The sequence below is a fragment of the Pleurodeles waltl genome, chromosome 5 (genome assembly GCF_031143425.1).
Source record: "Pleurodeles waltl isolate 20211129_DDA chromosome 5, aPleWal1.hap1.20221129, whole genome shotgun sequence".
Taxonomy (NCBI): Eukaryota; Metazoa; Chordata; class Amphibia; order Caudata; family Salamandridae; genus Pleurodeles; species Pleurodeles waltl.
This window is the reverse complement of record NC_090444.1, coordinates 1,101,685,712-1,101,708,610: the sequence shown is the minus strand read 5'-3', so window position 1 is coordinate 1,101,708,610 and position 22,899 is coordinate 1,101,685,712. Positions and strand designations below refer to the sequence as shown.

Here is a 22,899-nt window from a genome sequence, read left to right as displayed (position 1 = left end):
GGTGCAGAGCAGCAGCATTTTCCTGAGTTCCTGTCCCGGAGGCCTATCAAGTCATTCCCATACCTGCCCTCATTTATTTGGTGATCCTCAAGCAGGGCGATAAGGCGGAGGTCGGGTTAGGCCCCCGACTCCGTTTCCAGTGACATTCGAGTTTTGGGCCTAAACATAAAATTGCGTGTGCAATTGTTTTCCTGGCATTTGGCTCTTGGCATTCAGGTCGGCAGTGAGCGCGATTATTTTATGGCAATTGCATTGTGATGTTCGAAACGGCAACAGTGTGCACAATTCATTCCTGGCATTTGGCTCTAGGCATTCAGGTTGGCAGTGTGCGCGATCATTTCATGGCAATTGCATTGTGATGTTCGAATCAGCAACAGTGTGCGCAATTCATTCCTGGCATTAGATTCTTACCATTCAGATCCGCAGTGTGCGCAATCATTTCATGGTATTTGCATCGTGATGTGCGAATCAGCAACAGTGTGCGCGATTCATTCCTGGCAGTTAATTCTTGGCATACAGATAGGCAGTGTGCGTGATCATTTCATGGTATTTGCATCGTGAATTTCGAATCGGCAACAGTGTGCGCGATTCATTCCTGGCAGATAATTCTTAGCATTCAGATGGCAGTGTGTGCGATCATTCCTTGGCATTTGCATTGTGAAGTTTGAATCGGCAACAGTGTGCGCGATTCATTCATGGCATTTAACTCTTGAATTACAGATCGCCAGTGTGCGCGATCATTTCCTGGCCTTTGGTTCTTGATGTTCGAATCGGCAACAGTGTGCGCAATTCATTTCTGGCATTTAACTTTTGAAATGCAGATCAGCAGTGTTTGCGATCATTTTCATGGCATTTGGTTCTCGATGTTCTAATCGACAACAGAGTGCGTGCTTCATTCCAGGCATTTAACTCTTGAATTACAGATCAGCAGTGCACACGATCGTTTCATTGCATTTGAATCTAGATGTGCGAATCAGCAACAGTGTGCGTCATTCATTCCTGGCGCTTTAACTTTTGAAATACAGATCGGCAGAGTGCGCGATCATTTCTAGACATTGAAATCTTAATGTGCAGTTTGATTAATGTGCATAATAATTCCTGAACATTTGAGTCTTGGAACTCTTAATCAGAGTGTGACGTAGCAGTGTTATTCATGATTCTAGTACAGTTCATTCATGCAGAGAAAATCCAGGTGCTCTTTGATTTTTGTTGTAATTCAGTGATTATTCCAAGAACAATTTGGAGAGCGTTCATTATTCAAAATATGATATGTTAATTCAGGAATGTTCATATGAAACTTTGCATTACCTTTCTTGATTTCCAGGTATCTAGATTCCTGAGGCCTAGTTATACTGTTTTCAGTATAAGTGTTATTTGAAACAAAGCTTATTGAAAGTCATTGTGATTAATCTTGCAATTGTGTTGTTTAACTTTTGCTTTCACAGGTCTTCTTCCCTGCTGTTCCCAACCCAAAACCCATTCCCCCACTTGGCCATTCTTTAACTCTGTGTTATAATAACTAGTGGAGTTTGGAGCTGCCAAGAGGTGGCCATGTTGGGAACATGCGCATGCCCCGAGGACCTGGTCTCCTTGACAACGACACAAATGATTCCCACGCCACCGAGCAACCACTCAGGAATCTGTGCATCGCAGCATGGAGTGCTGGGGGCTTAAGCTGTGCTGTGCACGAAGAACTTCTTGGAAGGTCGCACACAAGCCTTAGTAACTGCAAGTCATGCGGTGCAGGGGGGTACTGTCTTGGACGGGGAGGCAAGCTCTTAACTCCACCAAAATGGGATAGCTGAAGGTTGGGCCTGCCGGAGTCACTTTAGTCCACCACCTGTGTTGCTGGATCCATGCCTGTAGTCTGGAGAGGGGACCCAAGCCACCGGTTGTCGCTGCGGAGAGGTGCCTGCTGAAGCAGGGAAGTGACTCTATCACTCCACGGGAGATTCCTTCAGTTCTTCTAGTGGAGGCTGAAGACAGGCAGTCCTCAGAGGATGCACAACCTGGAAACTGTTGCAGTTGCTGGCAGGAGCTGAAGATACAATGTTGCAGAAGTCATCTTAGCTTCTTTGTTGCAGTTTTGTAGAGTTCCTGGAGCAGTCAGCGGTTGATACATTGGTAGAAGATGAAGTAAAAGATGCAGAGGATTCCTGCTGGAGTCTTGCAATCCGAATCTGAAGAAACACCCAGAGAGATCCTAAATAGCCCTGAGAGGGGGATTGGTCACCTAACTAGGTAAGCACCTATCAGGAGGGGTCTCTGACGGCACCCGCTGGCACTGGCCACTCAGATGCTTCCAGAGTTCCCTGACCATCCTGAAAACAAGATGGTTAAACCCAGGGACACTCTGGAGGAGCTCTAGGCCCCCTTCCGCCGGGGTGGTGATGGACAGGGGTGTGGTCACTCCCCTTTCCTTTGTCCAGATTCGTGCCAAAACAGGGGCTGGGGGTCCCTGAAACAGTGTAGACTGGATTATGCAAGGAGGGCACCATCTGTGCCCTTCAAAGCATTTCCAAAGGCTCTGGGAGGATACCCCTTTCAAGCCTGTAACACCTATTTCCAAAGGGAGAGGGTGTAACACCCCTTTCCTAAAGGAACTGCATTGTTCTGCCTTCCTGGGATTGAGCTGCTCAAGCCCCAGGAGGGCAGAAGCCTATCTGTGAGGTGGCAGCAGCTGGGGTTGCACTGAAAACTTCAGAAGGCTGGTATGGCAGTACTGCGGGTCCATTGTGGAGCCGCCAGGGTGCATGGGATTGTGCACCCAATACTGGAATAAGTATTGGGGTAAAATTCCCAGCTGTTAGACACCTTACATGGCCATGTTCGGGGTAACCATTGTGAAGCTGTACATAGGAATTGACCTATGTACAGTGCACACTTAAAATGGCGTCCCCGCACTCACAAAGTCTGGGAAAATAGGCCTGGACATAGTGGGGGCACCGCTGCTACTGCAGGGGTGCCCTCACACATGGGTACTTTGCAACCAGCCTTCGGTGTCTAAAGGCCTGACATATAGGTGACTTATAAGTGACCTGGTGTAGTGAATATGGCTGTGAAAAAGTGCGTGTACTATTTCACACAGGTTGCAATGGCAGTCCTGTAGAAGCCTTTGTATGGGCTCCGTATGGGAGGTAAAAGAAATGCTGCAGTCCATATGGATCCCTGGAACCCCAATGCCCTGGGTACCTAGTTACCATATACTAGGGACTTATAATGGGGGTCCAGTATGCCAATCTGGAGTGAAATACTGGGTTACCAGTATGTAGTGACAAATTTGAGAGGAGAGAGAGCATAAGCACTGGGGTCCTAGTTAGCAGGAATCCAGTGGCACAGTTAAGCATACTGACAAAAACAATGAAACCGACTGACAAGTAGGCCACAAACCATGAGCACTGGGGTCCTGACTAGCAGGATCCCAGTGACACAGTTAAAACACACTGTCAAACAGGCCAAAAATGGGGGTAGCCATGCTAGAAAGAGGCCTAGAGATTCTATCTGCTATGTTCATCATCAAGTTAATGGTTCCTGCATTTTTTATACAAAAACCCAGACATTGATGTAAGGAAGCAGACTTGTTTTTCTGTTTTAATATCATCAGTGAGCCCGAGTCCAAATTTTGAAAATCCACTGGCCTGCACGTTTCAGGTGCAGCAAGGACGCTGACTTAGGTACCGTAAACTAGTCCTTATTTACTGATTACACCTCACATAGGAAAAGCGTCGGTTGTATAATTAGTTTAACATCTCTGGTTGAATGGCACAATTCCCGTTGTTCGCACCAGTACACAGTCACCGCTTTTGCCTTGAACCCACCACGCCCAGCATCCACCAACGCAAACCCGAGCATTGTGAGCTGATACGCCTCCCTGCGAGGCGGGCACACAGGGGGCGGGTCGGGAGGCATGCTAAGCTGGTATGCGGCTCTTACTTCCGCGTCGGTGTCAGGCTCCTCCCCGAAAAGGAGGGCGGTGTGGACTCTGAGCAGAAGTAGTAGATTTGGTGTCGCAGTGTCTTCCGAGGCTACCGAATATGGCTCCCCCTCCAAAGCTGCTGTGTGGCGGGCTTCTGTCGGGGTTGGCTCTGCTAGCCGCTCTGTGGTTCCGACCGGCTCCCGAGGACACCCTGCAGATCCGCATGGACATCGTTCTCTCCTCTCTGCTGCGCGCCGAAGGCAAGGTGGAGCTGGGTGGCCTGCCCCCACCACGGGTGGCTATAGGTAAGCTGAGGACGATGGGGGTGCACCAGAGGTGCAGTGGGTAGACGGGGTCGCTTCCATTAGTCAATGGATGCGAGGGTTATCACTTCATCTGGGAAGGGAAGAGGAGGAGCGGACATCTATCTGGATTGGCAACTCCAGGGCAGAGGTGGACGAACCAATAGAGAGAGCAGAACCCCTCTAAGAGTCTGCCTCGGCGCTTAGAATTCGTGGACGAGCGGAGCCCTGAAAATGTTTTCCATGCAAATTATACATACCACGTTACATGTGATAAAGTCTCTTCAAAACTCAAAAAACTCTTATTTTCTTTAACGTGTGGAAGCTTTGACATTAATGGGTCACATTATAGTTCCGCACTGCAAAGTACTTATTTTTAAACATGAACAATTAGTGAACTAAGAGGCAAGACAGTTCTAATGTAAACCCTATAGTGACCCAGATTACTATAGACCAATATTATTGTCTGTTAAATCAAACACAACGGGTTTTTGTACAGCTGTTATTGTGAACTCACATGTTTGAAAGTGCTTTTTAATAATGAGGAAAAAAGAGTTTTAATAAAATAACATATTTGCCCAAGACCAGTGCTTTAAATGGGTCTGTACTGTCCTGCCCTTTTTTTATTTTGAGAGAGAGAGTACCTGCACTCCTCAAGAAAAACGTAATACTTTTCATTGGAGAGTACCGGCACTTCTCAGAAACAAGCAGGTATTCCGATACAGAGTACCTGCACTTCTATTTTTCCATTTCAAGCACTGCCTAAGACCACACAGTTTAAGATAGGATGCAGCGATTTATCCAGGTTTTCTGGTTTCACTTTATAAGAATGAGCCAGTAAATGGGTATTTGTGTTTTCTTAGCCTCGTCAGGGTTAGTAGGTGCTATATAAATGTAAATAAAATCACAATTACATATAACGCTTTGTTTTTACCTCTGCATTTTTATGCATAGCGCAAATTTGACCCAAACATGGCCACCACTTACATTACACATGATCACATTCGTATATTTTTTTTTAGGCACAGAGAGAATAAGTGCTTTGCCCAGAATCACAGGGTGTTGAGCAGACACATATACTCAAACCTGGCAGAAACCACATTAAAACTTGGCTCGTTATGGGCTAGAGATTCCAGCAGGACTTAGCGCTGGGCCACACTTCAGGCTAGAGCCTAGCTTGAGCTTTCAGGGTCTCACCCACCTCTATTAAGAGATATAACTATGTTGCTATCAAAGTCCACCTTATTCTAGATGTTTTACATACTTTGTAATGTTTCAGCACAACTCTCAGGAAAACACAAATTGATTAGTTTGCAGCTAGATAAAAGCTTTTATAGGTCGAAAGAACCTTGTGCTATTGTCCACGCCTCAAACTGCTCACCCTTTTATTGCCCGAGTAGATCCGTATTTCTTCTGGACCAGGAGATCCATGTCACAAGTTTCTTGAGCAGTGTTGCATATGATTATGGCATGTTGCTCAGTGGTATAACTCTGGGCTCGGGTAGAGTCCTTGGGGACCACCCAGAGTGACACTACTTTTAAAATTGGTGACTACTGTTCCACTCACCAGACCATAACACTATCAACAGTTGGTGATACTGACTATAAAAGTGGGGCACGTAACATTTTATCAGAGATTTCCCCTTCCTGGCAAATATGTGTAGTATATCATGACTGGGTGCCCTCATTTCCCTCGACAGTGTGCTTATCTGTGTGTGTGTGAGTAATGTGAGGTGGGGTAGCTATGTTGAGGTCAGGTAGCATCTAAAGTTTTTGGGGGCTCCATAAAGTTATTGTCAGTCAGTCTGCTGCCTCTCTGCTCATCCCTCTGCACTGCTCCATAGATTGACCCCCTTCTTGAATCTTCATCCAAAGGAGTTGCATTGCAGTTAAAGTCGAGCCACTTCACCAGGGTAAGGTGTGATCTGAACATAGAACAACATTTGGAAAACAACTGTGGCCTTGAAGTGTGTCCTGTGCTGCCTGACCATCTTTCTCCTTATGGTGTGATTCATGATGAAAGCAGAAAAGGCGAATCTGACACTCACAAAAGAAAGGTGTCGGTCTCACCTATAGGTGGGGTCCCTGGAGCTATGACCAACTTAAAATGAAAATTCACTTTGTTGTGTCCTCCCAAATGATTGGGGCTATTTGTGAATTTAAGTGGCTAGCTGATCTTGTGTGTTGGCACACTGACATAATTTCACTGAAAACTAAAGTGAAATGAGCCAATCGGCTCATTTCACTTTCATTGTCTAGGTGCTTGCGGGTCTATCTCAACCCAGAGCAAGTAGGCTTGAGAGGTATCATTGGAAAGGTGAGAATATCCCCTTTCCAATGGTATCCTTCCGTACTGGATCCTTGCTTAGGGATCGTGCAGGAGGGCGATCTCCAAGGAAGTTTCCACTCCACTAGACACCAGGGAAGGGGGAGCGGTCCCTTGGGCGAGGGCTTTTACTCCCTTCCATTTCTTTTGGCCAATTAAGTTTTTCTGCCCCCCCCCTCACCCCCTCCCACCCTCAGGTGGCAGGTGTGGGAAAGCCCACTAGGCACCAGGGATTTATTTCATATGTGGGGGTGGGGGCTGCTCAAAATGGGCATTTCAGTGCTCCCACCCATTTCTAAACATAAATGGGAACAGTCTTTCTTCCTCCTCTGGGGGGGCAGATATGGTTTATTACCCATAGTCTGCACTAGACAGCAGGGTTTTTTTTAATACAAGAGGGGTGGGGGCTGCCCACATTGGGCAAGGCCATGCCCCTACCTTAAATAATTGGGGACCAAAGTCTTTCTGCCACCCCCCGGTGCGGATGGGGGGGCAATGGCATCAGTAGCCCCCACTCTGCCTCCTCCCCCTGGGGGGAAGTCCACTAGGCATGGGTGGGAGCTGCCCAACATGGACATGCCAGTGCCCTCAAACACAAATGGGCACAGACTTTCTGCCCCCATGGGGGCAGTTGGGGGTTATTACCCCCGATCAGCCCCCCAGGGGACCAGAAAGCCCACTAGACACCAGGGACTATAATTTTTGTTAGTGTAGGAGCGGGTCTGCCCAGAATGGGCAGGACAGTGCCTTCCCCCCTACCCCCCCCCAAAGAAATGGGGACAAAGTCTTTCTGCCCTCTGTATGCCGATGGGGGTAATTAATTACCCCTGATCTTCCCCCTCAGGGGGGGAGGGAGCAGACATCAGGTGATTTAAAAAAACAACAAAAAAAAACAGATGGGAGGGCTGCCCACCACCAACCATGGCCATGGTTCAGTTGTGTGGAATTTTATAAAATATTTACATGTCCATGGGTCAGGTTACTTCATAAATCTACTTGTCCTGTGAAAAAATCCGCTTGTCCCGTTGGTGCCATGTAGTGCAGTGGCAAATTATGGCAGCAATCTCGTTATATAAGAGCTCGGATAATAGTCTCTCTGATTATTCCAGGGCTCATACTATAGTAGGGCTTGAATACTTGCAATTTCAATCCCTACTATAGCAATTTCCTTATTTTGCCACCTTTCCACAGATCTACATACTAGGGCTAGAGGAAGCAGTAAGCAATAGTCTGCAAACCAACTAACTTGCATGTTTTAAGGATTCTTACCAGCTCTTCTTAAATCGTTTCCCATAATGAGAAAGGTTGGAAATTTACTCCCAACAATGGCAGAAGTAGAAATTATTCAAGGGTTTGGGGAAAAAAGTGGTTGGAGGGAATGTGAACTTGTAACCGCTCAACAGATTTTCACATTAGCAAATCTACGCATACATATTTGCTCGTGCTAAAATACAGTTCACAAATATTTTCTAGGAGTACGATTTCCTGGTCTACTTCTGTGAGTTCTTGTGAATTCATGAAAGCCACTAATTCAAAGACACATACCACATGGTGCACTTTTGTGACTTTCTTTACGAACTGGGTCCCTAGTTAGATCTGGCGTTAACAAAGACATTTTGTTTTTATTAAACTTTTTCTCTATATATACATCGGCTGGCTTTATTGTGAGTGATTACATTCTGCTCTTCCACAAGGTGCATATTGGAACACAAAGTAGTTTTGTTCAGTGGCAGGAACTACTGTGGCAATCAGTGGCGTAACAAAACTGGAGGGGCCACTGCAAAGAACATAGAGCCCCCCGACTCACTCGGGGCAGGTGCTGTGCTGAGGGCCCCCCCCAGAGGGAGTCTACAGGGCCAAAACCTTTCGGTCTTTTTGCCAGTGTTTGTTACAATGGTGAGGGCCTGGTAGATCCCACAACAATAAAGTGTTACGAAAGCTGTGTCAAAACAAAACACGCTTTGAGGAAACCAAAAAACTTACAAATAAATGTCAGATCGGTTGGCTTTGCCAGTGCTTGTGTATTTTCATGCTTCATATAATCATGTTGAAAATGGTTACACTGATTTTCCATTAGGAGTATGTTTTGGAAATACTAGCATGCTTCAACACGTTTTACTGAATGACTCTAAAGAAACAAGCTTCTGCAAACATTTGCATCTAATCGGAGAGCATTCTGGGAGCATTATACTTAGCCTTATATTGTTAAACGTCTACACACTTTTATTTTTTTTCTGGAACCATTGTCAATGGTGCAGTGTGACCTTTAAAACTTTTATTTACAGCAGTCACCCTAATAGTGAAGGCTTTTCGTTAATGAACCATAAATACAAGTTCAAACAGCATTAAGATATGGACACACACATATTACCTCAACTGCAGACAGTTCCATTCTCTGTAAACTGGCAGCCAAAGGGTTTGTGCTGCAGGGAGTTGGGCCTATTTGTCCCAAGGACAAAATAAACATAAAAACTTGTTGTCCTTGACCCCAAACAATATGTCCTGGGCGATAGGAATTCCATATCCCTGATGGTTATTCCCCCACCACAACTGAAGGGGGAAACAGTCTTTCTGCTCCCCCTTTGCACTACAGCATCTCATCCTAATGGCAAGCAAGAGGACATTTGACTCTTTTGGGTGTTGATTTTACATATGGGCCAGGAGAGCTTGGCTAACTCACAATATTTTTCCACTTACAATGATGAAATGCTGCACTTTTTGGGCTTGTGTAGGCTGCCACCTGGAAAAACCTACCAGACCCAGACACTTCTGAAAACTAGACGTCTGGGGGAGTCCAGGTTGATGTGCTTCACATGCACTGTTTAATATTTTTCTACCCACAATGTCCTGCAAACCTCCGACTTTGCATGGTCACTCATTTTCCCTACATGTCTATGATGGAAACTTCTGAATCCACAAAATTCCCACGGCCCAGCATTGCCTCACCTGTGCTGATAAAATCTCTGCCCCACTTGTGTGGCTGGGCTTTGCGCCAGTGACGGGAACGGATCCAACTGTGGTGAATAGGAGTCCTTGGTTTGATCCATTCCTATTGTGGTACTAGGCACAGCCAACCCAGTGGGGCAGTGGTGTTATCGGCACAGGTGGGGCAATGCTGGGTGGTAGGAATTTTGTGGATTCTTCTGGATTCCAGGAGTTTCCATCCCAAAAGTGTAAGGACAATGTGTGATTGCAGGCAAAGTTGGAGGTTTGCGGGGCATTGTGGGTTAAAAAACCTAATGGGATCCATGCAAGTCATGCCATTATGCATTCTGCAGGTGTATGTTTTTAAAAAAATGTACAGGTTGGCTAGGTTTCCCCTAGGTGCTGGCTGGCTAGCGCACAAAACCTAGAGCTACCTACATCGGAAAAATAGGGTCAGTTTTTGGTGGAAAAATGCGCTGTGTCCATGTTGTGTATTGGGACAGCTTTCTGTCACAGGCACTAGGTCTGCTCACACAAGTGAGGTATCCTTTTTATCTGTAGATTTGGGGGAATGCCGGGTGGAAGGACATCTGTGGCTCCCTGCATATTTCAGAACTTTCTATCACTGAAATGTGAGGGGGAAAAAGTGTTGTTTTAGTCAATGTTTGAGGTTTGCAGGGGATTTTGGGTAAAAATGTGGTGAGAGCCATGCAGGTTTGCCCACCCTGGATATCCCTAGGTTTCTAGTTTTCAAAAATGCACAGGTTGGCTAGGTAGTCCTAGGTGCTGGCTGAGCTAAGGTCGAAACCCTAGAGCTACCCACATCGGAAAAAGAGGGTCAGTTTTCGGTAGAAAAATGTGCTGCGTCCATGTTGTTGTTTGGGCTATTTTCTGTTGTGGGCACTAGGTATACTCACACAAGTGAGGTACCATTTGTATCGGGAGACTTGTAGGAGCATAGAATAGTAGAACATTTGTTATTATCAATTGGATTTTGCTGCAGTTTTGCCTTTAAAATTTAAGGCAGTGTATAAGAAAGATGACATTTTGAAAAATACCTTCCAAATCATACACTAGTATGGGTACCCACAAATAAAGTGCTGTAGAAATAACCACTACTCCTAAACTCTGTCTTATTCCTGTTTCAGAAATACAAGAGTATCCTTGCTACCCATTTTTCACTCTGCCTATTTTACTATAATGTTTGGTTTATACTTGGTACTTAATGAATAACCATTGTACAGTGCAGCTCAGTTTGCAATGGGTACCTTGGGTTTTTGGAGAACCTACAAACCCTATGTATCCTCACAGCCAGACGGGTCTAGTGGACATAATTGTATATCACTTTTGTCAGTGTGTATCATGATAAGAAATCTTCAGATGAAAATGTTGTCACAAATGCAAGTCTTTTTCCTACTCGTTTTCAATATTTCTTTTTTCAACAGTTATTTTCCTTGAGGAAGCTTTGAGGGAATCTACACATATGACCCATTGCTGAATTCTTAATTTTATCAACCTTTCAGAAACCCATAGCTTTTTGGGATCAGCAGTGGTTTCCACACTAGTTTCCCCTACAAACTGGAAGTAGGTTAAGAACATAAAAATAGGGAAAATAGGCTACCTCTTACAAAAATGTTGAAACTATGGTACAGATTTTGTTTTGTTTCAGCTCTGGATGTTCTTGAAAGCTGGGAAGATGGCTACTTTAGTATAGCAAACCATTAGTGGATTCCATTTTTAGGGGAAAAAACAGACACTTTTATCTGGAGCACTTTTTCCCTACTTGTCTGGAAAAAAAAGGAAAACATTTTTTTTTGCCTATTTTCTCAGTCCCCTCCAGGGGAACCCAGAAACCCTGGGCACCTTTAGAATCCCCAGGATGGTGGAAAAAAGGACACAAATTTGGCGCGGCTCTCTTATGTGCACAAAAAGGTATGGAGTCCTAGGAGGGGGGTGGGGGTGTTTATGAGTGGAAGGCCTAGCATGGAAAGGGTTACTTTATCAATATATTTAATTATATTCCAATTTGTTATTTCTGTTTTTTCTTTGATTGACTCTTCCTTCTGCATGTTTAATGATGGTTTACTTTTTATAGTGACATTTAGGTCACCAATACTTTGTTCTGTATTTGTTTTGTAAGCTTGTTGGCCCTTTCAAAGCAACAGAAAAGTTTGTAAAAGTCATGAAACACGTGTTTTCCCTTTTCCTTGTAATCATTCGACCGGAGGCTTTTTTCCATAAAATTTCACTGTCATTCCTTTTGAATTGAAGAACAAAAATATATCATGAATTTTTAGAAACAAAACTAGCCTTGTGGTGTTTCTAACATTGTGTTTAATCATTCACATTAAAGAAAGAAATCTATGGAAGCAACCGTCACCGTAATCAGTACCCTACCTTTTGGCCTCAAATATTGTCATTTTATCGTTAGTGATGCAAAAATGATAAATTAATGGTTAAGAAGCCAGGAATAGTGAAGAAAGAACACCAGGTTAGCTGCGACCTCTTTTTTTTTTTTTTTTAGAGATGAGAAGGAACTTTGTGGTAGCAGAATTGGGTAGGGTGTGGAGTACGTCATGGTTAGTGAAATTTAATAATCTTGATGCTCTAGATAGAGATGGGGAGTGAAGTCAACAGGATAGGTGAAGTTTTCTTTTTCTTATGATTAGAAGCAATAGGGCTACAACTAAATTGTATTGAATGAAAGATTTTGTAACTTGGTTAGTAGCTTAAATTACAGAGAGCCCAGAGTTTAGTAGGAGTTTGCACAGAATGGATAAAAAAATGAAAAAACACAATTGTTAAAGGGACATTATGGTTAAGTTCACATTTTACCAACATAAAACCATAGAAAATCAGCAGTTATAGTTATACTTAGGTTAAGAAATTATAACTTGTGGCCTAAAGTCTCTTTACGGGTAAAATGTGAACCTAACTATATCCTCCCTGTAACCGTAGTTTTTTTTTCATGAATTTTATGTTTTTATTTTTATTTTTTTAAGCAAAATAATATGTTATTACTTTGAGTTAATACAACCGCACATGGCCTTTGGCGTTGCGCAGTGGGGGGTGGCCAGAGCGTGCCCCACGCTGCACCCGGTCTTTGTCCATGCGTTGGGGTTGGTGGTGTGTGACTGTTTTTTTTTCCCAGTGGGTTTCAGATCCACGGATCCATCACAGATGTACTGTAGGGGTCGCAATTTATTGCCTGTGAGGGATCCCTCAGAGACCCCTCAATATGCCCTATGGGGTCAGGTTACCTCTATCCTGACCCATTATGTATGTTTTTTTTATGTTTTCTCCCGGGGATCCAGCCGAGAAACAAACTGGCAGCCACAGCTTCCTTTTACGTTGCGGCCAGTCAATCAGACCCGTGCTTTTGGATTGGGATCCGTAGGTGCCCTGCAAGTGGATCCACAAAGGTTCCTAGATAAAAACATTTTTATTTCTGTAATAACCCCAAAACTACTGACCAGATTTGCACCAAATAACAAAAAAGAGATCTTTCTGGACCAAGATCTAGCTTTCTGCCAAATTGGGTATAAAACTCCTTTCAGCAGTTCGGGCTGTAGTCGTGTTCAAAAAATGCAAAATCCCCATAGGCACTGCATGAAGGAAAGCGTTTTCAAAACTAGTACGACACTCAGTTCAGCTGCTGTCTTGAAAGTTTTTGGGGTGATTTGTGAAGGGAGGCCAAGAAAAAAGGGGGACCCAAACCACATTTCCCCCATACAAATTTGCATAGGAATGTTGACCCTTACAGCCTGAACCACTGAACAGAATTACACTAAATTTGGCAGAAAGATAGCTTTTGGTCCAGAAAGCTTGCTTTTTTTATTTGTTGTAAATCCGTTCAGTAGTTTTAGAGATTAGATGAAAAAGAAACATAGATATCTAGGGACGCAGAGGCTCCTCGGATCCCAGAGATCTCATGCTGAGATCTGATTGGCTGCCAACACTTCAACCAGGAAGTGTTGCAGCCATTTTGGGACTCTGATTCAGCCGAGTCCCCACTCCCCTAAAAGAAGAACCTTAAAAAAAATGGAAGGAATACACTGACCACCTAGCCCTTTTGCTGGGGTCCCCAGGTCAAAAAGCATTTCTCATGCGCTGGTTTACAGTTTAACCCCCCGGGGGGACCAGGTCCCAGGGGCGAGCCCCATATGGTTGTGTATTTTTATTATTGTAATTGGTGGAGTGGGGTGTGCGCGGCACCACACTGGCAATTTGACAGCCTGTATACAATGTCAGTGGCATGCAGTGCCATCTTGAGAGACTTTGTAAGTACCCGGGCATACAAGGGCAAACGCTTAAGCGGAATCTCCTGTTAGTAAACTTGAGACTGTGCCATCCGTTAGGAAAAGGGGATTGAGGGGGACGATTATTCAATACCATCATTCCATTACAGCTCAATTCCCCCCCAGTTACCAGATCTAAAGACTGATTAAATTGTACCCAATCAGGTAACAGAATCAATATTTGTAGGAGATGATGAGGAAAGTGACTGTACCTCATCACTGGCACATTTCAGCAGATGTAGCTAAATGCTATGAGTACTGTGGGTCAGTTTGGACAGGGTCGGATGCTGGTAGAGCGCAGCCCCGAATCCCCCTTCGCTTGCCATGTTCCTTTCAGGGAAGCGCGAGTAGGAATAGACTGATGTACAAAGTTATTCCCTGGTTCAATACAGTCTTTGTACTGTGGCTGAATTAAGTGCTGATCGCTGACTCTTTGCAGGCCATGAGCTTGATTTGAGGCCAGATCAGCCTGCCTTTTATCCTTCCAGTGCGAATGCTGCTTACAGCGCTTAGAAAACACAGAGGTGTGAAATGAAGCACTTTATAAAACAAAATGTTGTTAAGACTAGAAATACCCTTTTGAGATTCAGGAACGATATTTTAACAACTATTTCCATCAGGAGAGGCAGTTTTAAAACTATTTTAATTTAGGGAAAAGCCTTGAGTAAAACAGGTCCTCCTTATATACATTCAAATAGCTATAATACTATCTTAACATAGAAAACACCCTAGTAAATCAGGCCTAGTCCTAATTAAACTGTCTAATGGAATATGGGAAAACTCACCTAGGTAGCCCCTCACCATATACTTAGCCACATACTAAGCCATTGTAAAGGGCGTGAATTTTAACTTAATCTACGTTCATGCTTGTGTAATCGTACATCCATAGTAGTTTATTAACACAACTTGTGACTTCAACGTTGGATGGTGTCAAAGGGACACATGTATGCGCAACATTATGATAATAGTAGCATCTGTATAGCACACTCTCATTGAGGCAGTTTTTTATACCTTGGGTAAAAACCTTGAGTAAAACCGGTCCTTCTTTTATACATTAAAATAGCCATAAGACTGTCTTAATATGGAAAACACCCTAGTAAATTGGGCCTACTCCTTATGAGGCTGTCTATAGGAATATATCTGGAAGCTCACCTGGGTACCCCCTCACCATATACTTAACCATATAGTAAGTCATTGTAAAGGACAGGGAATTTTAACCATCTGCATTTGTGCTTGTGTAATTGTGCATGCATAGTCATTCATTAAACAACTTGTGTCTTTGACTTCAGACGGTTTGTCAAAGGGACACATGTATGCGCAACATTTATGATAATAGTGGCTTTTGCATAGCACATATGTTGAACTGAACCATCACTCTCGGTGTCGAAGGGGCACATGTATGCGCAACAGTATGATAATAGTGGCTTTTATACAGCATCCATGTCGAACTGAACTATCACTCTTGGTGTTGGTGGGACACATGTATGTGCAACATCATGATAATAGTGGCTTTTGTATAGCACACACATCAAACTGATCTATCACTCTCACTGCAGACACACTCTGTGTTATTACCGTTGCAAGCTTGCCCATTGTGTTCACACACTCATAATGGCCTTCATGGCTGCACAGATGCACGTCTGCAGGGGAAACAGCCTTTACCAAGCAGTCATTACTGTGCAATACCTTTACCATGTACCAATGCCAGACATATGCCTTCACCACACATTTTTACCACGCGTATACATTTACTGCACATGTCTTTACAATGAAAATGTAAATATATCGCAGGTAAGCGTGTGTGTGTATATTTTCACTGAAAAATCCAAAGGTTATAGGGGCGTTATAGTTTGGAAATAGAATTTTGAAAAAACTTAGAAATTTACTGAAAAAAAACGAAGTTACAGGGACATTATAGTTAGGCTCACATCTTAAACGCACAAAAACTTTGAAAATCAGCAGTTGTAGTTACCTCACTTAACTACAACTTACGCCATCGCAATGCACTGCTTATGCCCTCACGTTTCATCACTCATGACATGGTTAGTGTCCTTATTATTAAGGTTTTGTCTATTTATCTATCTAGACACACTCACAGTTTTTGCTTTCTTATTGTCTTTTGCATCTCCTTTTCAATTTTTTCTCTCTGTATCTGTAAGTCATTTTGTGCTATCATATTGATCATATTTTGTTATCTGTATTGTACATCCTCAGAAAGTGTAACGTGGGTTTTTGTGGTTGTACATAGTTCTTTATTTGTTATTAGAATTAAATTCATGTATGTCGTTCAGAATGTTACATTGAAACTCCTGAGGTACTCTTGGCTGTTGCTGGTTAGCTAATGGTGTTGTGTTTGGGTAGCTCTGTTTGGATGGTGTATCATCTGCTCTGTCCAATAAATGACACCGAACGTAGAACGTCACTAGAGCAGTAAACCACCCTTTCAAAAACAGGTGGCTATTTTTGAAAGTTTGTGTGGCTCTTATCTGCCACAGGTATAGTCAATAATTTAGAATATAACTTTAGAAAACCAATACATACCCATCCTGAACTAACAAATCTGGATGACTTACTCCCCTCTCCATCTCAACATGGAACCCGAGGATACAGTCTGTACACTGTGTTGCATATTTAATGACTAGCAACATGTCATTTCAGGCAACCTTTAGTGAATTGCTTATAGCCCCTAAATGTGTAGAATGCCAACGATTAGTCTGTCTGCCATGTAATAGAAAATCAGACAGAGAGTACCCACGTGTGTCCCATTGCTGTTTGAGTAGGTTTGAATGTATAATTGATTCTGAAATGTCGTCATTATTACACATTTACTTGCTTCAGCATCATACCACGGTGAAATAATTAATTCAATTGCTACTTGTGAAACCTGCAATCCAAATATAACCTGCTTTGAATATTTATCTTGGGCGTAGCATCACATCAGTTGTGCGGTGGGAAAAAATGCAGTGGTTGTTTATATAAGTTTATCAAGTTTGAAATGTAAGTCTACAAATGGAAAGCATAAGATTAATACGCTCTTGGTGTTTGTATTTCGTGCAAATGATTAACAATACTTAGTGTCTGTTTAGAAAGGAATATGTGGCATTAGCTGGACACTTAAGGGGATGGTAGAGAAAAGTTTGTAGGCATCCTTGGATGCCAACAACATGGCAAGCTAGAGGTACAATCTGTCTTTAATACACATCTGCCCCTTTCCTGTTTGGTTAAGTTGAGCCTTTAGCCCCGATTAATTGATTGAAATTGCACACTACTTTGATTATTGTTCATAGGCTTGACCTTGTAGTCAGCTTGAAGGCTGCTGTTCTGTGGTTTAAATGACAACTAAGAAGTCTAGAATAAGTTGTTCAGGCGTGGGATCCTTGATAGTAATTGGAGTTCATAAAGTGGGGTGTTTTAAATCCCTTTTACCCTGCTTTCCTTTCCTTCCACTGAACTGCCTGTGATTAGACCTGCTGAGACAAAGACTTTTGGTATCAAGATCCCATTAACCACAAACTGTTTTGTCACAGCTTTCAAGGACTTGAACAGGTGGATGCTCGCCCAGAACTAGCTAAATAGAAAGCGAACATCCCGCAGGGTAAACAGCGGGGATGAAAGGAGTTTATGTCAATGGGGAAAAGAATGGACGAATTTCAGGTAGTGTCCTGGGATTTGGAAACTTGGCAGGTGCCCATGGAAAATGGGAACAATGAAAGACCCTACACACAAGATGGAAGAGGAAGGTGCAGGAAATACTCTTGATTTAAAAAAAAAAAAAAAAAAAAAAACTTTTTATTTTGAAGTATACCAGCAGTACAGTCAATCAATCAACCAGTCAAGGAATTTGTAAAGCGCACTACTCACCTGTGAGGGTCTCAAGGCGCTGAGGGGGGTGGGGCGGGGTGCTGCTACTGCTTGAACAGCCAGGTCCCGAGAAGTCTCCTGAAGGTAAGGAGGTCCTTGGTCTGATGCAGGTGGTGGGAAGAGTGTTCCACATCTTGGCGGCGAGGTGCGAAAATGATCTGCCGCCGGTTGTAGTTCTGCGGATGCGTGGGACGGTTCCGAGGTCGGCGGAGCTGTCGGTTCGGGGTGTAGAAGGAGAGCTGTCTGTTGAGGTATTCTGGTCCGGTGTTGTGTAGTGCTTTGTGAATGTGGGTGAGGAGTTTGAAGGTGATTCTCTAATTGACTGGGAGCCAGTGCAGGTCTCTCAGGTGGCCTGTGTGTGGCAGTGGCGGGGGATGTCCGGGATGAGGCGTGCAGAGGCGTTCTGCAGAAAAACAGAAATCACAGAACACTAGTTCAGGACAATACACAATGCGTAATGTTGGGGAAATAGAAAAATGAGCGAACAGAAATCTGACCTCATGCTATAATGTCACTTCCCTTTCTAGTTATACTTTGTTTGCTACCCGTTCTGATTATTGCTTGGTACTGAAATGTGTGCTGGAATCAATGTACGTTTTTATTTTTCCAATAAAAAACTACAACACAAAATAGAGAATAAAAGACCCCCATGTCCGCCTTCATGCTTTTCATATACTGAGTAAGATCACTGATTTTCTCATCCATGTTAGAAGGGCAGGCCTCTATGGAAGTGTATTCTCTGAGGATAGCCGCCAGGGTCACATCAGAGGTGGGAGCAGCTGGCAGCGGTCTAGAAGGTTACTCGTTGCCCCAATTACTTCAGTTGAAAAGTTGTCTGGGTTGTTTTCCCGAAGCCATTTTGGGTCTGCATCAGGGTGACCAGGAGAGTACCTATGTCCGTCAGGGGGGACCAGGGAGACAGTACAGATTTGCCAGGAAAAGGTGGTTGGCCAAAGACATGGGACAGCAGGAGTGTGGTATGAGAAGCAGCGCGAAGACGGTCATATGGCACCGGCTGTGGTCAAAGTACAATGGATGTGCTTGCAGTGGCAGGCAAGCGGCAGACGAGATAGCTATCCGTAGTCCAACCAGGCTTGGGCTTAGGCAGCAGAGGCACCTAGCACTGGGAGCAAGCTGGAGGAGGAGGGCAGTGAGGCTCAAGCGCCCAGGATCAAGGCAGCCACAGGTCGCTGGCTCTATGGGAAGGAAGTTGATATGTCCAGAATGAGAAAAAGTGTGAAGTACCTCAAGCCTGCAGCCCAGCCATCCACATCATCTGACAGGTGCAAGGGAAGAGGCCCAGCAGGGGCTTAATGGAGGGGCTGTGCTCCTCAGCCCCATTTGAACCCACCTCAAGGGCCCATAGCAGTGCCAAAGCATAAGCCCAAAATTGTGCATTGCTGCTGTCGAAGGCATCTAGTGCAGCCCTGTTGGCAGCAGGTGCTGTGGGCCACATACCCAAGTCAAGGGAGCTGAACCGGGCCTATGAGGTGGGCCAGCATCCTGGTCTGTGAGGGGCAACTCAGGTCGGCGCAAAAGCCATCCTCAGCCACCAACAGAGCTGCAGGGGTTAGATGGAGCAGGGTGGGCTCCCCAGTCTGACTGGTACCCCCTCAGGAGTTGCCGAGGCACTGATGCATAGGCCCCAAAAATGTGCGCTCCAGCCACTGAAGGAAGGCAGCCAAGTGCAGGTTTTGTAGGCCCCATGAGTTGTGGGCCACCCACTCGATGGGGCAAGACAGGACCACTGTAGGGGCGTAGTGGGCTAGCAAACTGACTGCAGTGTCGCTGTGCTGCCCGGTAGAGGTCACAGTGTACTGGACTTGGGGTGGCAGGAGTGCTGCAGTGAGGATGGTACAGCTTCGCGGGTGCGGCCCTCAGCCTTATGTTGGAGGGGCAGGTGCTGCATGAAGAAACTGGAGTCACCAAAACTGAGCCTGTGGCGCTAAGGAACAAGACCGCCTAGATCTTGTTACCCCCTCACAACTGTGGCAGCGCAGCGCTTCTATGGGATTGGCATCACTGTTCCACCAGTGGCTGTGGAGCTTAGAGGAGAGCAGCCATCTTGAGCAGTGGCATGACTCCACCCCTCTGTATTTGTCTTTAGCAGAATAGAATTTGGTGCCAAGTGGCCAAAACAAGATAACAGTTGGTTGTGCATCTACTGATTTAGTGACCAAAGTGTTCTATAGTGTATCAGAAGCAAATTGCTCACAGCCTTTAACTTGTGCATTGATGGGAACAGTGCTGCTAGATCCCTCCACACTATTCATATGAGAGCTCCCTTAAAGAGAGAGAGTCATAACTAAAATCAAATGGCACTTGGGTATTTTCTAAAAGTGAATGCAGGTATGTGGAATTTCCGAGGCTCTGGACATATTTTTTGGGGCCAAGGGCAACACGTTTTCATGTTTATTTTGTCCTTGGGACAAGTAGGCCCAATCCCCTGCATGCACAAACCTTTTGGCTGCCAGTTTACAGAGAAGGGAACTATCTGCAGTTGAGGTAATGTGTGTGTCCATATGTTAATGCTGTTCTATCTTGTATTAATGGTTCACTAATAAAGAACGTTGTACTAAAGTGGTATCCTTTCACCCAGAATATCTGCCATTTATTGACCCAGCCATAAAACAGCATAGGGCTTAGAAGTAGATTAACAGGGAGAACTTATTGCTCTGGTTTTGTAACAGGTTATATTCCAGTTTATCAGAAATGGTAATATTATCAAGTAGTATTCTTTCAAATAAGGCTGCTGGGATAACTGGTTGACCTATTGCTTTATAAGTTGTTATAATTTCTCTTACAAGAAATAAAGGTGCAGGCTTTGAGTCATTTGAGAGAACTTCTGATAGAAACTCAGGAACTGCCCAAAGAAGAGACAGATTGTGAGGGATTTGTTATATTGTAGGGAGACTTCAATGCACAGTTAACTTGCAGTTGATGTTTGTATGAAGCAATTGAAGTTAAAGATGAAGCTCCGGAGTACCCCGCTTATATCTAGAGTTGGCTAGAAATGTCATATGACCGTCACAAACTTAGACAGAGTCAAGCCAGAGAAAACATTTCTGTTTTTCCTGTTATATTGAACCCAGTCTAGGGGATTATTACAGGTGCATCGTTCCACCTCTGGTGGCGCTGTACATGGACCATCTGCCGCCTGGGAACCAATAAGACGCATCAAGTCCGTTTCTGCCTGCTTTCCCATTTTAGTCTTCAGACACTTTAGGCAACACGTTTGCTTTCATGGACTGTGGATCCCAGAATGCCTAGCCAAGAATTCACTGTGTGATGCTATATATGGGATTAATCTTGCTGTTCCTAAGTACTGAATTCTCTATTCCAGGAATTGAGAGATAGGAATTGAACACACCTGTGAGTAGTCTAGTGTACCCGAGTATTTGACTCTTCCCTCGGTGTGCTGCTGGCTGGAACTGCTTAAAATCTTTCATCACCTGAAGCTCCACATATCTGTGTTGAAGTCTGAACCTCTGTGTACCGGAACTCTTGTTGCCTGCTTCCCTGACCAATTCCTGCTTTGCTTCAGCCACAGCATGTGTGCTGTTTCTGTGCAGCTTGCTGTAGATTTTCTCCAAGCCTTGCTTTGCTTTTTGCTTACTCCTTTTTCTGACTTTTGGCTACAATCTGCTGCAGCCCCTGGGCTGCTCCCTTTGCAATTATTCCTAGTTTGTTCCTGCTATTGATAAACATCAGTGTAGTGGTGAACCAACAAAGTACATAAATATAAAAGTCCAATCAAACTGCAGACTGTTCCATATCTTCTTTGTTTCAAAAGCAGGTGTTAAAATGTAATGCCTCCACAATGTTACAGTCAAACACACAGCCAATGTTCACCACCATGAACTTCTTCAGGGCAGCCACATTTGTTACAGACGGTAAGTCATTCATTTAGGATCATGATTGTACGTTCCCTTATCCTGGAGTATTGCCATCGACACTGTGGGTCCCAGTTGTATTCCAACCCAGTGCCCCACTTGTATTTCCAGCGAAGTGGACCCAACAGAAGACACCCGATTAGTATTGGAGCGTTACGCTCACAACTGCCAATGCCACAGTAATAATAAACCAACATTTATTGTTCCTGTTATTTACCTTTTCTTATTTTGTTTTTGTTTGCCATTTTTCTTCCACCAGAAAATCGCTACCATCCACAACAGCTTCAACACCGGCCCACCGCCAGATCCCCCCCCGACGTCTCCAACCACGACTGCCGCCTCACCGCCTGGACCCACGTGGACGACGCAGAAACCATGGCAACCATGAACACCATCCACTCAGGCTCCCCCACGGACCCATGCCCTCATCATGTTTTCAACACAGCCAACGCCACCATCGCCCCCAAACTCCGCAAGATCATCAACCTCTCCTTCACTTCCGCCACCTTCCCGGACAGCTGGAAACACGCTGAAATCCAACCCCTCCTCAAGAAACCCAAGGCCGACCCCAACGATCTCAAAAACTTCCGCCCGATCTCTCTCCTCCCTTTTCCAGCAAAAGTCATCGAAAAGATCGTCAACACACAACTCACCCACTTCCTCGAAGACAACTCCATCCTGGACCCCTCACAATCCGGATTCAGACGAAACCACAGCACGGAGACTGCTCTCCTCGCCGCCACAGATGACATCCGACATCAAATGGACAACGGCGAAACCTCGGCCCTCATCCTTCTCGACCTATCAGCCGCTTTTGACACAGTCTGCCACCGCACCCTACTGACCCGCCTCCAGGAAGCCGGCATCCAAGACAAAGCCCTCCACTGGATCTCATCCTTTCTCTCCGACAGAACTCAGAGAGTCCGACTCTCCCCCTTTCGCTCCAAAGCCACCAACCTCATCTGCGGCGTCCCCCAAGGATCCTCCCTCAGCCCTACTTTGTTCAACGTCTACATGGCCCCCCTCGCAAAACTGGCCCGCCAGCATCACCTCAGCATCATCTCCTACGCCGACGACACCCAGCTCGTCCTCTCCCTGACCAAAGACCCACTCACCGCCAAAACAAACCTCCACGAAGGACTAAAATCCATCGCCGAATGGATGAACAACAGTCGCCTGAAACTCAACTCCGACAAGACGGAAATCCTCATCCTCGGGCGCTCTCCTTCGGCCTGGAACGACTCATGGTGGCCCGCCGGCCTCGGACCCCCACCCACCCCTGCCAGCCACGCAAGAAACCTCGGCTTCATCCTGGACTCTGCACTCACCATGTCCAAACAGGTCAGCACCGTCTCCTCCTCCTGTTTCAACACCCTCC

At 44.9% G+C, this 22,899-nt stretch overlaps 1 protein-coding gene across 1 annotated transcript in view; it reads left to right on the top strand.

Moving 5' to 3' along the window:
• The first annotated feature begins 3,929 nt into the window (after nt 1-3,929).
• LOC138296305 (ADP-dependent glucokinase-like) overlaps nt 3,930-22,899 on the top strand; it is a 136,728-nt gene continuing 117,758 nt past the window's right edge. The window contains exon 1 of the mRNA XM_069235320.1: nt 3,930-4,221. Coding sequence (XP_069091421.1) covers nt 4,035-4,221 — 187 coding nt within the window. The 5' untranslated portion in view covers nt 3,930-4,034. The remainder of the gene's footprint in view (nt 4,222-22,899) is intronic.